At 39.2% G+C, this 16719-nt stretch overlaps 4 protein-coding genes across 4 annotated transcripts; 3 read left to right on the top strand and 1 right to left on the bottom strand.

Moving 5' to 3' along the window:
- The first annotated feature begins 1649 nt into the window (after positions 1-1649).
- LOC123006454 lies at positions 1650-4487 on the top strand. Its single transcript, XM_044400947.1, has 4 exons — positions 1650-2051; positions 2480-2704; positions 2751-3195; positions 3245-4487. The coding sequence occupies exons 1-4, from the start codon at positions 1737-1739 to the stop codon at positions 3661-3663; spliced, it is 1404 nt and encodes a 467-aa protein (XP_044256882.1). The 5' UTR covers positions 1650-1736; the 3' UTR covers positions 3664-4487.
- A 95-nt stretch (positions 4488-4582) lies between these two features.
- Positions 4583-8544, top strand: LOC123006453 (isoleucine--tRNA ligase, cytoplasmic). Its single transcript, XM_044400946.1, has 4 exons — positions 4583-4821; positions 4869-5176; positions 5225-5970; positions 6017-8544. Exons 1-4 carry the CDS (start codon positions 4691-4693, stop codon positions 8456-8458), a joined length of 3627 nt encoding a protein of 1208 aa, XP_044256881.1. The 5' UTR covers positions 4583-4690; the 3' UTR covers positions 8459-8544.
- A 483-nt stretch (positions 8545-9027) lies between these two features.
- On the top strand, positions 9028-13605 carry LOC123006418 (protein BCL9 homolog). Its single transcript, XM_044400877.1, has 4 exons — positions 9028-10955; positions 11014-11242; positions 11437-11627; positions 11803-13605. Exons 1-4 carry the CDS (start codon positions 9437-9439, stop codon positions 13194-13196), a joined length of 3333 nt encoding a protein of 1110 aa, XP_044256812.1. The 5' UTR covers positions 9028-9436; the 3' UTR covers positions 13197-13605.
- LOC123006419 (retinol dehydrogenase 11-like) lies at positions 13592-15384 on the bottom strand. The gene is made up of 4 exons (XM_044400878.1): positions 15129-15384; positions 14718-15080; positions 14539-14661; positions 13592-14492 (listed from the first exon to the last, which is right to left on the bottom strand). The coding sequence occupies exons 1-4, from the start codon at positions 15244-15246 to the stop codon at positions 14158-14160; spliced, it is 939 nt and encodes a 312-aa protein (XP_044256813.1). The 5' UTR covers positions 15247-15384; the 3' UTR covers positions 13592-14157.
- Between the last annotated feature and the right edge of the window lie 1335 nt (positions 15385-16719).

Raw genomic sequence — 16719 nt, 5'->3', positions numbered from 1 at the left:
TCACTTCTCGACCACCACACTGGTAATGGCTTTGAAACCAAAAATATCACAAAAAAAATTTATGGAAGTCTTTATGAAATCATCTATGTGATTTTCTACAAAACAATCGCGTAACAATTATTTTAAATTTTAAACAACCAACAATGCATCTTCCTTTACAATCTATCATTGCAATCACTGCGTGTGAAGAAATCATCCAAGTAGACAATGTATTTCCTGAAACGTCCCAGCAATTAACCACTTCTTAGTGCAAATAGGAATCACCTACGCCGAACCGATTTTTCTTTGACTAATTGTCGAGGAATTTCGATAATAATTTGATTGATTTAACGTGTTGAAATTCCGAGAATGTGTACTAATGAGGTGGAATTACAAAAACTACGTATTGCTATTCCCCGGATTCTAAATTTTTTAGAAAGATTGAGTTGAGTCATATCAAGCTAATTATGTGAGAAAGATTCCAACAAATAAATAATAAGTAGATTGATGAATATTACACAAAGAAACAAAAGTGTAACTTAACTGTTACAACAATAGAGTCTTTCAAAATTTATTGAAAAATTCTATGTTAATTAACTGCACTCAGTCTTTGATTACATGATGCGGTAAACAGATGGAGGATAGTAATAAAGCCTGTCCCGTTAGGAACTTCGCATTTTACTATTAATTTAATACAGTTTGCCAATGGCACAGCAATAGGTATTATTTCATTATTGTGTTAACATTTTGCTAGAGTTCAATAACATACAAAGTCAGAAATTCAGAAAGCTTCTTTTGTATTCCACCAAACAAGTTATATTGTTTAAAGCAGTGATAATAAAATGTCACGAAAACCGTTAGGTTTTTTTGAGAAAAAATATTTTTATCAGACTATAATTATCCGTGCACTCGACTTTAAACTCTTCTATTTTTATAACTGAGAAAAATAGAAAGAAATCCCACACTTGTGGACCCGGTATTTGTAAATAATGATGAGTGACTCAATATGACTTTTTGTAAAATTTAACACATTAATTTGTACAAAAGTCGAAATATTGAATAAAATATCGTTTGACCCTCGAACAGCTATAATTTTGCTATCGGACATGTTTATAGACTTTGATATTTTTAAAATTTATGTCCACGTTTATCCAAGGTAAGTCGATCAAAAATACATTCAATAGGCGTTTGCAGTAATGCAGATGAAGCCTTTAGACAAGATAATTTGCAACAATTTAGCTTTTACTTAGTTTTAAGTTAATCGTCATTTGTATTAATCTAGAAAACGCAAAATTGCGTTTTTGTTTTGAAAAGTTATTTATTTCAACAATTAACATATTGATGTTAAACCGCTTTAACAGATTTTTAACTTATTTGTGTCACTTATGTTGATTCAAATAACGGGTGTAAAGTGTTAGCCGGTGGCAATAAAATCACAAGATAACCCTCTACTGAATTACATTTATTTAGGCTAATATGTGATCGAAGGACGCGATACCCAGCAAAATCTGCTGGTTTTTTGTTTTGCAATATTTGAAATAATAATGTGAAATATTCAACGTCGCACAGGTGCAAACATAAATCTGCATGGTAATAGTTAGAGTCAAAGAATGCGAAGATGCGTTAAAAATCAATTCGATAATAAACACTCGACGAAGGCAAACAGGTCGTGAAATAAAATAAACCTTGAGCATATTAACATAAGGTGAAAATAATGATGAAAGTTGTGAGCAAAGGTCTCACTATTACAGTTCGACATGTTGAGTGACACAGACGTTGAAGACCACTATAGTCCGTCTGTGCGATTGATAAATATTGAAAGAAATGGCTCAAATTGCGGATTTCACCTAACTAGAAGCAAATGGGACCCTTATCCATGGGTGAATTCCGTCGTGAATGGCACAGCTGCTGATTCTGCTGGTATCAAACCCGGAGACTGCTTGTTAGAAGTCAATGGAGAAGATGTCTTGGGTCAGAGGATCAGTGAAGTGGCCGAAATAGTGAAATCAAAGCCTAATCAAGTTTCACTTTTACTGTGGAATGCCGGTGTCGATCCTCAATGTACGCCCGAGGTAAAACAAACATCTCACTTTTTATCAATTCTTTTCAGACCTGTGTCCGACTTTCTTTTCGGTTTCTGTGGTTTTACCCGCAATTAGAAATTTTTGCATGCACTTTGCGTCCTAAATGTTATTGCCAGAATCCACCGTTTCATTAAAATTCTAGCGGGAGACTTCTACGTGAGGCTAATTGTGTCAGACGCTCAGATCATTTCTATTTACATAATTATTTCATTGTTTTATTATTACCAACTAGTAAAAATTCCATGTTAATGCTAAACATTCTCACATTTAAAATTACATCCGTTACTCCGTTATCTTATCAAATATCCTCTTCGTCAAACGATTGAATCACTACCACACATGATGATAAGTTGAAATCATGCGAAAAATTATCCCAACATGAAATTGTTAAGCTTTTTCCTTGACAAAAATTTTAGGCAGTTTGTTGCGGCCCAATGCCAACAAACCTCCAACGCTTATCTGCGTGCATGTCGACGATTCTTGCATTTTTGGAGTGCCCAGTTTGCCTAGACACAATCCCTCCACCCACCTATCAGTGCGAAAATGGGCACTTGATTTGCATACGTTGTAGGGCAAAGTCTGAAAGGTGTCCAATCTGCCGCTTAAGATTCAGTAGAGGGAGATCGTTATTGGCAGACCAGGTGAGTTATGACCTCAGCTCAGCTTTAATCTTTTTATTCGACTTAGGTATACAATGCGCTTGTTGATGCTTTCAATTTGCGAGAAGAACCTGCCGATAGTCGAACAGCGAAAATGCACCAGATTTTCAGAATGAAAACTAAGAAAAATGTGCCTGACATTAAAGTCACTCCGTCACACACGACGAAATTTTTGGCACGGCTTGTAGGAAAAGCAAGTTCGGTTGATAATCTGACTGGAAACGCTAATGATAGTGAGTTTAATCTAAGGACGAAGTCGCTCTCAAACCAGGAAATTTTTGATACGAGGAGTCCTTTAGTTTCACGGACAAACTCCGTGAACAGAATGAGCCGTAATGAGAAAAATCAGAATTATCTCAATCCAAATTTTCGCTCAGTTTCATGTCATGGCTCTTTTGAGTCGTTGCATAACGACAATGAAGACATCACTTTTTATTGCCCATTTACACCGGGATGTACTTCCCAAATTAAAGGTTTGGTTTTTGTAATAATTAGCTATTAAAAATAACTTTATGTCTACAGGAAAAGATGTAATTGAGCACTTCCAGTTAAGTCACGACGGACCTTTAGTCCAATACTTCAAACCACATATAAGTATCGAGTTTAGCAAAATTTTGGAAAATCAAGATTTGTGTTACGTTATCCAACTTCAGCAAAATATGTTTTTTTTGAAAATTGAAAACAACTCGGAAAATGTACTTCTCTGGACTTGGCTTCTAGATAACGGAAAAGTCGCAAAAGAATTTGACATGCAAGTCAAGGTATTAATTGGAGAAACACACGATGTTATTATAAGTGTTCGAAATAACGTGTTTTCACTTAATTGCTCTTCATACCAAGAGATAAAAGATCTTAAAAAAGGATTATTTGTTAATACTAGAACCATAGGAGGAAATGATGTTATTTTTGATATAGCGATTTTAAAAAGTGATGATATTTAAATGATTAGAATTTTATATGCCTATAGACTGTGATAATTTTTCTAATTTATAAATATTTATTTGGAGATATTGTGGTTTGAATTAATCGTAATAACAAAATAATTCTTTTTACTTTGTTTTGTTTTTTTTTTCTTCTTAAAATGCTCAATATTCCAATCTCTAATCGACTTATTACCGCCATATGAACACTAGATCAGTAGACCAAATAACGGAGTTATGGTCTATTACAGTTACACCTGCAATTTAGAAAAAAAAGACTTGCCCATGAAAAGAACTTGGATGGATTTCCATATAGAACAGTTTTTATAATATGAGATTAGATGGGTGGAACAATATTTGTTTCATGGGACATTCACGTAACAGCTATTTATTTCATAATCATTTGCATATCACGCGTTTATATTTATTAAATAATCTGCGTTAAAATATAAAAGTTATAATTAGAAAGGATCAGAATATTTAAACGTCGATTACGGCTCAAATGAGAGTGAGTGTAGTGTGAGAGTTCTTTTGTAAAACTTTACATTTTCAAGTTTATTCAAACGAATGAAGATAATAAACAAAGTAAAAGTTTATTTAATGTAAATTCTATTCCACTACATATTTATGTAAATTTAGGCCGAATTAATTAAATAACAAAATGTAAAATATGAAAATTGTGACTGAACCATTTCAGGTACAAACGTAACAAACTGTAATCGACACGAAAATATCCGAACAAGTCGCCTTTATTGCCTAATTAAGTTTGTTTTTCTAAACCGTCAATAAAATAATTACTTTTGTTATATTTATTTTTAAGCGTAATAAACTAGTTTTAACATTAATTAGTTTTTTTTTTATTAAATTCTCAAAATAGTTAAAATATTTTTCCTGGTGTTTTCGTTTTTCCCCCAAGTCATCCAAATAACCAGCAACGTGGTGAGTTGGCAATGAATTTCATCACCTACAAAAAAGTTGAGGTTGTGTTAAGTTGCACGAGTGCGAAAAATGTGATATAATTTATTTTAATTAGTGAAATAATAGAAAAATGCCTGTTCAAGAAATTCCTCGTGTGCCGGAAACTATCAATTTTCCCGAGGAGGAAGAAAAAATACTGAAATATTGGTCGGAAATCGATGTGTTTCAAACATGTTTGAAGCAATCGAAAGGAAAACCACGGTAAATTAACATGGTTTTGTGTGAATGAGTCTTAAGTAATGTTGTAGGTATTCGTTCTATGACGGTCCACCGTTTGCGACCGGGTTGCCCCATTATGGTCATATTCTGGCGGGTACCATCAAAGACGTGGTCACACGCTATGCCCACCAGCAGGGGTTTTACGTGGAAAGGAGATTTGGCTGGGACTGTCATGGTTTACCAGTGGAATATGAGATTGATAAAGCTCTTGATATTAAAGGACCAGATGATGTAATGAAAATGGGAATTGACAAATACAACAACCAGTGTCGGAAAATTGTAATGCGGTATGCTAATGAATGGGAAATGATAATTGGGCGCATTGGAAGATGGATTGGTAATTAATTCCAAGAAAATATTAATCAGCTGTAATTAATAATTCCAGATTTTAAGAATGACTACAAGACGCTTTATCCAACTTTTATGGAATCCGTTTGGTGGGTTTTCAAACAATTGTACTTAAAGGGATTAGTTTATCAAGGCAATAAAGTAATGCCATACTCAACGACGTGTAACACTCCATTATCTAATTTTGAGTCTGGACAAAACTATAAGGATGTTGTTGACCCTGCTGTCACCGTGAGTCTCCCTATCATTGGTGATAAGGACAACGCGGCCCTTTTAATTTGGACAACCACCCCTTGGACCCTCCCCAGTAATCTAACCGCATGTGTGAACTCGTCACTAGAATACGTACTTTTTGAGCAAATCAGTACCGGTAAACGCTACATCATGCTGGAGGTCCGTATTGGGACAATTTTCCAAGCTGGCGACTACAAAATCCTCCGAAAATTTCCCGGAAGTGAATTAAGGGGGCTACGCTACGAACCCGTATTCCCGTACTTTGGCTACTTGAAAGACAAAGCTTTCCGGGTTTTGACCGACGATTACGTCACATCGGAATCCGGTACTGGTGTTGTACACCAAGCACCGTATTTCGGAGAAGACGATTTCCGCGTTTGCCTGAATGCTGGGGTTATAACCAAGGACCAAGAACCGATTTGTCCCGTTGATGCAAGTGGCCGGTTTGTCAAACCGGTGACAGATTTCGAAGGACTTTATGTCAAAGATGCCGACAAGAAAATCATAGCGACTTTGAAAGCCAACGGCCGGCTTGTTCACCAATCACAAGTAATTACTGATTTAGTGAAAGCACTACTTTATTGTTTATTTTTAGATCAAGCACAGTTACCCGTTTTGTTGGCGTTCTGACACTCCTTTGATTTACAAAGCAGTTCCCTCATGGTTTGTCCGTGTTGAACACATGACTGAAAATCTTCAAAAAGCGTGTGCTGACACCTACTGGGTGCCCGATTTTGTCAAAGAAAAACGGTTTGGTAATTGGTTACGCGACGCCCGCGATTGGGCTATCAGTCGCAACCGCTATTGGGGCACCCCTATTCCGATCTGGGCGTCTCCAAAAGGCGACGAATACGTTTGCGTTGGCAGCATTGCCGAGCTTGAGGAACTAACTGGTCAGAAAATCACAGATTTGCATCGGGAAAGTATTGACCATCTTGAAATTCCCTCAAAAATTCAGGGGAATCCTCCACTTCGTCGTGTTCCCGAAGTTTTCGACTGTTGGTTTGAATCGGGCTCGATGCCCTATGCACAGAAACACTACCCGTTTGAGTTTGTCAAAGAGTTTGATGAGTATTTTCCTGCTGATTTTATCGCAGAAGGGATAGACCAGACTAGAGGGTGGTTTTACACACTTCTTGTTATTTCAACGGCTTTGTTTGGGAAAGCACCGTACAAGAATTTAATCGCGAACGGACTTGTGTTGGCCAGCGATGGACAAAAGATGTCAAAACGAAAGAAGAATTATCCAGACCCTTTGGAAATCGTTACGAAATATGGTGCGGATGCTTTGAGACTTTATTTGATAAACTCGCCAGTAGTCCGTGCTGAAAATTTACGGTTTAAGGAAGAAGGGGTTAGAGATATTTTGAAAGATGTGTTTTTGCCCTGGTATAATGCTTTCCGTTTTCTGTTACAAAATATTGAAAGTTTTGTACAAGATAACAATCAAGAATTCTTTTACACTGAAAACAACATTGCGGCTGAGAATATTATGGATAAGTGGATTCTTTCATTCACTCAGTCTCTTTTGGAATACGTCCGTAAAGAAATGCAACTTTACCATTTGTATAACGTTATTCCCAGACTTACCAAATTTGTTGACTACTTAACGAATTGGTATGTAAGGATGAACAGGAAACGTCTCAAGGGTGAGGGCGGGTCTGATGATTGCAAAACAGCTTTATTGACGCTTTTTGAGGTTCTTCTAAACATTATCAAAATGATGGCACCGTTTTCACCTTTCTTGACAGAGACCATGTACCAATATTTGAAAAAGTTGATGAAATCATCAGCCGACAGTGTTCATTATTTAATGTTACCACAACCCAATCATGCTTTGATCAACAAAGATATTGAACGAGCCGTTGCTAGAATGCAAAGTGTGATAGAATTGGGCCGTGTTTTGCGCGACAGAAAAACAATCCCAATTAAGTACCCGTTGCCGGAAGTTATAATTGTACATCAAGATCCTCAATACATTTCTGATATTCTCTCTTTGAAGGAATACATACATCTTGAGTTAAACGTTCGTACAATCAATTCAACGACAGATAAAAGCAAATACGGGATAACTCTGAGAGCGGAACCTGATTATAAAGTCTTAGGACAACGACTTAAACAAGAACTCAAAGCTGTAACTGCAGCAATACAAGCTTTAACCGATGTTGAGATAAATGAAATGGTTAAATCCGGATTTCGGGTTGTGGCGGGCCAGCGTATCGAAATTTCTGAAGTTCGACTTATTTTCAAGGCTGAAAGTATTAATACAAACCAGTATGAAGTTAACAGCGACAACGATGTTTTGATTCTTTTGGATGTAACACCTGACAGTACGATGCAAGATGAAGGCACTGCTAGGGAAATAATAAATCGTATTCAAAAGTTGCGCAAGAAAGCACATCTGGTGCCAACAGATCAAATTTCAGTATTTTATAAGACAACCGGTGATTTAGATCGTGTCGCTAAATCATATTGTGGTTTCATAGAAAATACAATCAAAGCAACGTTCAAGCCGATCGAGCAGAAGCAAAATTCAGACTTGGTGATAATCGAGGAAGTGCAACAATTGAAAAACTGTAACCTACAACTGGTTCTGACTCAATTTTCTGACATTGTAATTCCGACAAGTAAATGGGTTAACATCCAGCTAGTAGGTCTCCAATCCAGATACTGTAACCGCTCTTCCAAAGCTATAGCTTTGCTTGAAGTAGCTAATAAACCAGTCAGTTTAAACCATTTGCAATCATCAGTTTTCCGACTATTTGGTGTAGAACATTACAGTCTAGTGAAAGTCAACGCCAAAGAAGTAACTGAACAGGACTTACCTAACTTGTCAGGACAAACAATTTTTGTAATTCCACCAAACAAAGACGTTAAATTGCCTGAAATTAGTGGTGGAGTGCCTTTTTGCAAAGTTTTTAATTTTGTTGCACAAAATGTCAGTGGCACGTTGATCCTGGAAAACCCGATAGGGAACGAAATTTTGAATGAAAAAGATTTCAAGGAAATCATAAATCAGTGGATTAAATTGGCTTAAAAGAAAATTTAGGTTTTTTTGAAAATTTGTTTAGTTTTTGTTTTTATAATGTATTTGCCTTCAATAAAAACTTGTTTGGTTTATAATGTTATTGTGTTTTAATATTATTAATTAATAATCATAAAATCAAACTACAGATGTGTTGCTTTGCAGTATAAGTTTCTGTAATGTGGAGAGAATTGTTTACGCTTTTCGCGTCTATTAATGACAGGTTTTAAAATAAATAAACAGTGAGGTAAAAATAGCTACGCTAAAACCTCACAAGAGGTAAAACATGGTTATAATCTTTTTAGATATTTTTGAATAAATAGAAATATTTATATTTAATAATAATAATTTTTAGCTGAAGAAGTTGAGGTTTATGAGTTTTTATTGTACGTATTGTGATTACTAAATATTTTTTTCATTAATTTTTGGAATTCAATTTAATTTTATTGTTTTTTTTTTGATTTTAGAATTTTAGTTCAATATTATCGGAATTATAACGATTGTGATTTTGAAAATGGAGCTTCTTGTTAGTGACATTTGACGTTTAAAATTTAGTGAAAAATGTCAAAGTTGGTAGCAACGCGTGTGGACAGTTTGGCATTTTGTGATGTGAGATTTTTGTTAAAAGTTTTTATTATGGTCTAAATGTTGAAATTCTAACAATCATACATGTCATTAGAAATATTCGGAAGCAGAAGATTAAAATCTTCCAATTTTAGTGTTTGTGCAATGGTAAGAAAGACGAGAACACCTTGTATGCGTCTCTTCAAATTTGGTTAAGAGATGAAAATAAAAAATGATGGAATGCAAATAAAAACATTAGAACATATGTGATATGAAAGATAATTTAGTGGTATTCCAATAAACGGAATGGTTGAAAATACATGTTAGTGGTCGAATAAAGGACTTTGCGCGGTTTTGGACATGATACAAGTGCAGTGTTAGTGTGTGTACAGCATGAAAGGAAGGGGTATGTGATAAAAATACGAAATGATCAAAGAAAAGCACGAAAAAGGGTCGGATAGCGTGAAGGAGGAACCCGGGAGTTCCGATAAAGAAGCCTCGACGACGGATGTCCGTATAAAAAAGGAAGATGAAGCAGCAGGCAGCAATTGTGCTGTTAAGAAGGAACCCGGCCGTCCTGTCACCAAAAACGGCGGTATCATCGGCTCTACAAACACAGGCTCTCTACAGAACGCCACTGAACGAAAAACCGAAGGTGAGGAGGCAACTTCAGTAGCAGACTCTGCAAATCTAACATTGAAAACTGAAGAGTGTATTGACAATGATCTGCCTGGAGATGCATTCTCGTTGGGGCTGTCTGGCCCACCTCCACATGCAACGCCACCCGATGGAATCCAACCTCTCGCGAGCAACGTCATTAATAAACAACCAGGAAATATGGAAGTTCAGTACATGCAACAGCAGAGTCAGATTTTTGTGTTTTCGACAGTTTTAGCGAACACCGGTGCCGACGAGGTGATGCAGGGCCGGTACGCATCGATAATTGCCTACCATTGTGCCCAACCGGGCACCAAAAAGTACCTGGAGAAGAACCCTCTCAAAGTGAACCAGTTCAACCGGCAGAACCCCGCGCAATGGCTCAATGCGGCCATGATGAAGAACAAAGGTTGCACCCGCAGCCCTGGTCTAGGCCCTAAAACCCAGCCTTCCATCGATAATTTCCTCGGTCCAGACGGTCTAGATGAAATCGGCCTCGGCGACGGTGATCTTCCTTGGGATCAGAAGAACAACCATCATCTTGAAGGACTCGAGGGCGTCAGCAATGGCCTCCCCGACGTCGGCCCCGACATGGACGCTTGCAGTCCTTCCCTCTCAAACGTTCAGCCCTCTCTGCAGGGCGTTAAAGTGCCTGATGAGAACCTCACCCCCCAGCAACGGCAGCACCGCGAAGAACAATTAGCAACAATCCGGAAAATGCAGCAGATGCTCTTTCCCGAGAACCAAGCGATGGACGGGCAGCCGCCCCCGGGAAACGCCAGTGCCATAGACATGCCTCACAATATGATGCCGACGGGCCCCACCCAACACCCGCCTAACGCTCAGCTAATGTCGAATCAATTAGAGTGGCTGAAGATGCAGCAGCATAAACCCGTGCCCATCGGCCCTGTAAGTTCCGGCGCCCCACGGGGTGTGCCCACCTCTGGACCCCGCCTCCAGGGCCCGCCCCCACCTTACCACCAAACCCCGCGTTCGGCCAGTGTGCCGATTGCGCTGCAAAGCCCAAGCCCCGCCTCGCCCAATAACCCCACCTCTAATTTATCCCTTCCCTCGCCGAGGGCGTCTTCCGCCCTCAACTCCCCCGCCGACCCTAATCGCCAATTCGGCCTCGGCAGACATGTCAGCACCGGTCAAAGCCCCACGTCGCAGGACTCTCCCTCCGCCCCTAGACACAACCACAGCAATCCTGGCACGCCCGTTTCGTCACATCTGTCTCCCAGTGTAAATAGCAGTAACACCGAACCCACATCAACCCATCAGTCTTCAGGTTTGTTTGGTTATTATTCATAAACAAACGATATATTTACACATCTACTTTTCTTTAGTTGATGGAATGTTTGGGCGCACCCTCCAATCAATGGCACAACAAAAACAAATGAACACTTCGACGACTTCATGTTCTACAACCCCAACCACTGGGGCCAAGGAGCCTAATCTCATGCCTGTTCCATCCCCACAACAAATACAATACCTCAACACGTTCGAAGGACAGGAATTAATCATACAAAAACAACCAAATACAAGTCTCAAAGAGAGAAATATTATATCTCCACCGTAAGAAATGCATTCATTATTTATTATTTCATAGAGATAAAAAAGTAAACAAGCAAAAAAGAAGTACATAATTGATAACAAAATAAATAAAGTTATATAATTGCTTTAGGCTGAATAAATTAATTAGTTTTCATTTATATACACGAAATATAATATTGTTCATTAATTGATTTATTTATTTATTTGTTTTACAGCATTTTGCCTACAACGCTTGATAGTGGATTCCCAGGCAATGCAAATGATCTTCCTCACACTAGATTATCAGGACCTAATACTCCAACATCAATAGATGTAGGGCCTAGGTTTCCCCCTACACCTGGTGTATCGGCTGAAGGTTGCCGGTTTCAAATACCCAGCCCACATACTCCTTCAACTTCGTCTACAGGTATGCCAAGTAACAAAGTAAAAAGTTGGAACTGGTCTATAAATATATAAATGTGAAATTGCTGTGTTCTAGTGTGTAGATAAGTATTTTTGTTTATATATAGTGTTAATGTTGAAAAATTCAATAAACGTCACATCGGTGACGAATTAATTCATTTTTTTGCGTTTTTTTCCAGGTGATAAATCTCAGCGACTTACTGGTCCGGGTCCAACTTCTGCGCCCGGTCTAAGCCCGCAGACAGCCCCCGGTCCGACATCTGACCCATTAAAAAGCGACTTATTTCCTACTCCGAGTCCTCATATGATGGATGTTCCTCGTTTTCCGGGTCCGAACGCTTCTCCAGGTGCTAAAATGGGAGGAGGTTTCGTGAACGTCTCACCATCGGGCAAACCAAGTCCGTTGGAACTTCCGAATTATTGTGCCCGTGGTGACAATGTACCGCTAAATCCGAACTGTACGAGCACAATGTCTGGCAATCCGAAAGTTTCGCATTTCGATCCGATCTCATCCCTGGCGCAGATGAGTCAACAGTTGACGAACAGCGTGGCGAGTTCGCTAAACGGCCAAGGAAATCAAGGGCCGGGAATGATGAATTTCGGTTCACCCTCGATGCAGATGATGGACATGGGCGGGTGCCACAACATGCCCGACATGGATCAAGGCCCGGGCATGATGGGTATGGCCATGCAAGGGCCTCCGCACGGGTTCCACCCGAACTCGCCCATGGCCCCCATCCGCTCTCTCTCGCCAAAACTGCCAGGTGCCTTCCCTAACCATATGCCTATGCCGAGGATGATGGGTCGTCCACCGGGGCCGAATCCATACAACGGAGCCAACGTACAAGTCAAACCCAACGCCCCCAACACTATACAATACCTCCCGGCGAAGCCTCAAGTGGGTAATGCGTCGGGACCGCGGGGCCCTCCTAGTCTCGATTTCCTGCAACGATTCGCGAATCCACTTTGCAACATGGATTCCAAAATGCCAACGCAAAACCTGCAGTACTTCCCCAATAACGGCCCCATGCAAGGCCCCGGTGGGCCGATGCCGACTCACATGGGTCATATGGACGGACCTATGCAGCCCGACCCTATGATGGGCGGCCCGATGGGCAACGGTGCCGGCCCTATGATGGGCGGTAACATGGGCATGCCCGGCGGAATGCTTCCTATGATGAGAGGCCCCATGAGGCCCCCTGGAATGATGCGGATGCCGCAGATGGGATTCAACGGGCCGGCCCCTGGAGCTCCCGAGATGTTCAACCCGGGCCCCAACATGGGCAATCCGAACGCCCAGATGTTTGTCAGCGGACCGAAAGGCAGCCCCATGGGCATGGGGGCACCGGACGCCACCCAACCGCTACCGCCGTCGATGGGGCAAAACAATACTTTCAAAAATTCACCGTTTGTGGGTCCGACTACATCAGATCCGAACTACGCTCAGCAGTACCATAACTTCCAGCAGCAGTTGTACGCGACCGGGACAAGGAGCCAAATGGGGGGCCAAGCGATGGGACCCGGACCTGGACCTCCACACACTCAACAGCCGCCATACTTTAATCCTAAATAGCAATTGTGGTGCTGAGTGTGTGTGTAACAGAGTATTTTGGTTTATTTTTGATATTACTAATGAGTAATCTGGCAATAATAACAATGTGAGGTTAATTTTGTACATTTTCGTGTGTACTCATCGAATTCAAGTGCAGTTAAGGGTTGGCATCCACTGTTCATGTACAAAGCTGCCTGCCCCCAAGGGCTCTATTCACCTGAATACTTACGCTATTCTGGATTTGTATATTTGCCATAAACTAGAAAGACTTTAGAGTAATCATTAAGTGTTGGACTTGCTTAGTCCTTTTTATGACAGAGATTTCACTATTGCTCATATAATTTGTTTCTATCCATCTGTTATTCATTTTATTGTACATTTTATGAGTAATCATGAATGAAATGATAACAATAAAATTCTATATTATATATTCTGTTTTTTTTATTTCAACTATTATACAATATTCAGGTCAACACCTGAAATAATTCTAATAACTAGATTAAATAAAACATGGGTTACCACTGTGTTACCAGATATAGGAACTAAAAGGCTTAAAACCGGAATGATCCCCGCTTCCCCGTCAAACTGGATTCTGATACAACCAAGGACTGCAACTGCAGCTTACAACTATTTAAATGCATTTTTGTATGTAAATAACAAATGAGCATCCAATTATGGTCACGGACAAAGATTAAGTGAATAATCAAGTTCAAAAGTACCGTAAATATTAATTTTTATTGTCTGGCTCACCGCCGGTAAAGAATCATTTTATCAGTTGTTTTTTTTGAAGCAGTAGACACGCGAAAACCAATTCTCACAATACCCCACATCTGGAAAAATATTGATTATTTTGTAACGTTACCCTAATAACTGTCATGAAAATGCAAATTTATACCTGTGTTTTTACCTAAACACAATACAGGTAATAATCAAATTAAATAATTAAAAAAAGCAAATTTGGTATTTTCGCAACTTAGATAATTCATTTAACTTGAGACGCTGTAAATGGATTATAGTTCGACTCAAGTCCTACAAGTTTCAAGCTTTCGTCCCACAGCCGTTCAGCGTCGACTGAATTTTGTGCAGCTGGTGCAGCCGCCGCCACAGCACAATCGGCATAATAAAGACCAGTCTCGTTGGCACAGTTTTCATCAACGGCGCAGTAAATTGTCGTTTGGGCCCCCTGGTCGGGGGTCTTGATCATGAAGGAAAATAGACGCCAAAGCCAACGAAGACGGTAATCCAAATGACGCCCTAACTCAGTTGTAATCACCCCAGGGTGCAAGGAATACACATTGACTCCACTTACATTTGCCGCTACAATAGTAACTTGAAAATAAATTCATTTTGTAATGTTATTAACCTGCAAGTCTTCGTACTAGCTCTTTGCTGAATAAAATATTTGCTAATTTGCTTTGTTGATACGCCCCCAGGGAACTGTATTTGCGTTTCTCCCAATTCAAGTCGTCGAAGTCGATACAACCGTCTGAAAATTAAATTACAAGTAGGAAATTTAATCGGTGTTGCAAGGTCGAGGTTTACATTTATGAGCTACTGAAGAAACATTTACGATTCTAGCAGGTGTGCTTTGGCAGATTTTTGGTAGTAGTAACAAAGTTAGAAGAAAATGTCCCAAATGATTTGTACCGAATTGCATTTCAAAACCATCGTCAGTCCGGCCTTCTGGACACATCATAACACCTGCATTATTTATCAATAAATCTATTCGTTTTTCTGTTTCTAATATGACTTTTGCACAATTTCGCACCGATTTTAGACTTGTTAAATCCAACTGTGTCACCATTAATTCGCCCAAGTTTTCTCCATTTGAAAATTCTTTTTTTATGTCTTCAACGGCCTGATTCGCCTTGTCCACATTTCGGCAAGCCACAATAACACGGGCACCTTAAAAATAAACTACGTAATTACAAAATAATCTTCTTAATTATCCACCTCGTTGAAAAAAATCCTTCACTGTTTCTTTCCCAATTCCCGTATTTGCGCCAGTTACGACTGCAGTCTTGCCGTCCAGACGCGCCTTTGAGACACATTTTCCACTGAATAGCCCCATTTCCAGCGTTATGGTACGCGCAAGTATGCGCTTAATGCCAGCTCAACACTGAACTATTCTATAACGAAAAACGAATAGATATTCCTACTCGATTATTTTCTCTGTAGATGAAAACGAGGTCATGATAGCGTGAAGGTGAATGAAGTTATAGACTTTTAAAAAGTGTTTGCGGGGCGCATGCAGTGGTGGAAGACTCGAAAATTTTTGTCTAAATACATACAGGGTGTTTGTGGATTGCGAGCAAGTATTTTAACCTCTAAGAGAATTTGTTATGAAAAGTCGAATTGAAGACCAAACAAATTCTGTATCCAAATTTTATTTTTGCAATTTCCCTCCTATGATTTTCACGAGCCGTTCAGTGTGTCTGTCCTTGTTAGTTGGAAGTAAAAATGTCAATGATAATAAATTGCATTGAATGTTGACCGTGAAAGTTTTTATACAGAAAAAGGAAACTTTTTGTTTATCACTCGTTTACACGTGTCAGTTTAATTAGTCGTTAATGCGCTTTCGGGTGAATTGTGCACCTCGATTTGAAATCAAATTGCCAATCAAGTCATTATGGCCAACTACTCAAACGCCAAATTAACTAGTGTACGGACATCACTTCCAAGACCGATTTTCACTAAATGTTTGGGCAGATCATTGAAGATCACCAAATTGGACCCCACATATTACCTCAACGTTTAACTAGTGCCGTTTATCTGGATTTTTTGGAAAATGTGTTGTCCGATCTGGTGGAGGACGTGCCCTTGGCGACACATGCGGTATTTACAAGTGGAGCTCCATCAGATTATGCCAAAGTCGTCACTAATGGATTGAACAATCATTTTCCCTAGAAATGGATTGGTCGCCAATGACCAGCGCGGTCATCAGATTTAAATACGTGTGTTTTTTGGGGGGTTCACATGAAACAATTAGTGTACGCAGCTCAAATTTATACCTTCGAATGGCTGTGTGTGCGAACGCAAGCTTTCCTAGCCCAAAGAGTACAAGAAGTGTGTATTGCCAACGAATGACTATATTTCGAGCAATTTTTTATAATAGCAACATTGACACTGGTCTACCCTAATGTAGCGATAATTTTTTTGTCTTTAAGCTGTTTACGTTAAAAAGTTTTTTTTTATGAATGATTGTAAACATCGTATTAAGACGTAGGCGGGGACGGGTTTTCAGCCTCAATTTATTTTTAATTTTAACTCAAAAATGACGTGCTTTCGACAAAAGTTGGAATAACGAAAGTTGTTTCTTTTGACGAGTCCTATTAGTGGTTAAAATATTTGCTCGCAATCCTCAAACACTCTTTATATGTATGATAAAATTCATATACAGGCTGTATTATGAAAAACGCCCCAAGCCATAACTCCATTATTTTAAAAGTTATGACAATACTTTTACTTTAAAAAAAATTAAGTTGATTGATTTCCGGTGAAACAGAAAACAACATTAATTTAGCATCTATCCTAAACGATAGAT

Source organism: Tribolium madens, unplaced genomic scaffold, assembly GCF_015345945.1.
Source record: "Tribolium madens isolate multiple individuals breed KSU strain unplaced genomic scaffold, Tmad_KSU_1.1 Scaffold_2;HRSCAF=44;Tcas5.2_LGX, whole genome shotgun sequence".
Lineage (NCBI taxonomy): Eukaryota > Metazoa > Arthropoda > Insecta > Coleoptera > Tenebrionidae > Tribolium > Tribolium madens.
This window is presented reverse-complemented; position numbering and strand designations above follow the sequence as displayed.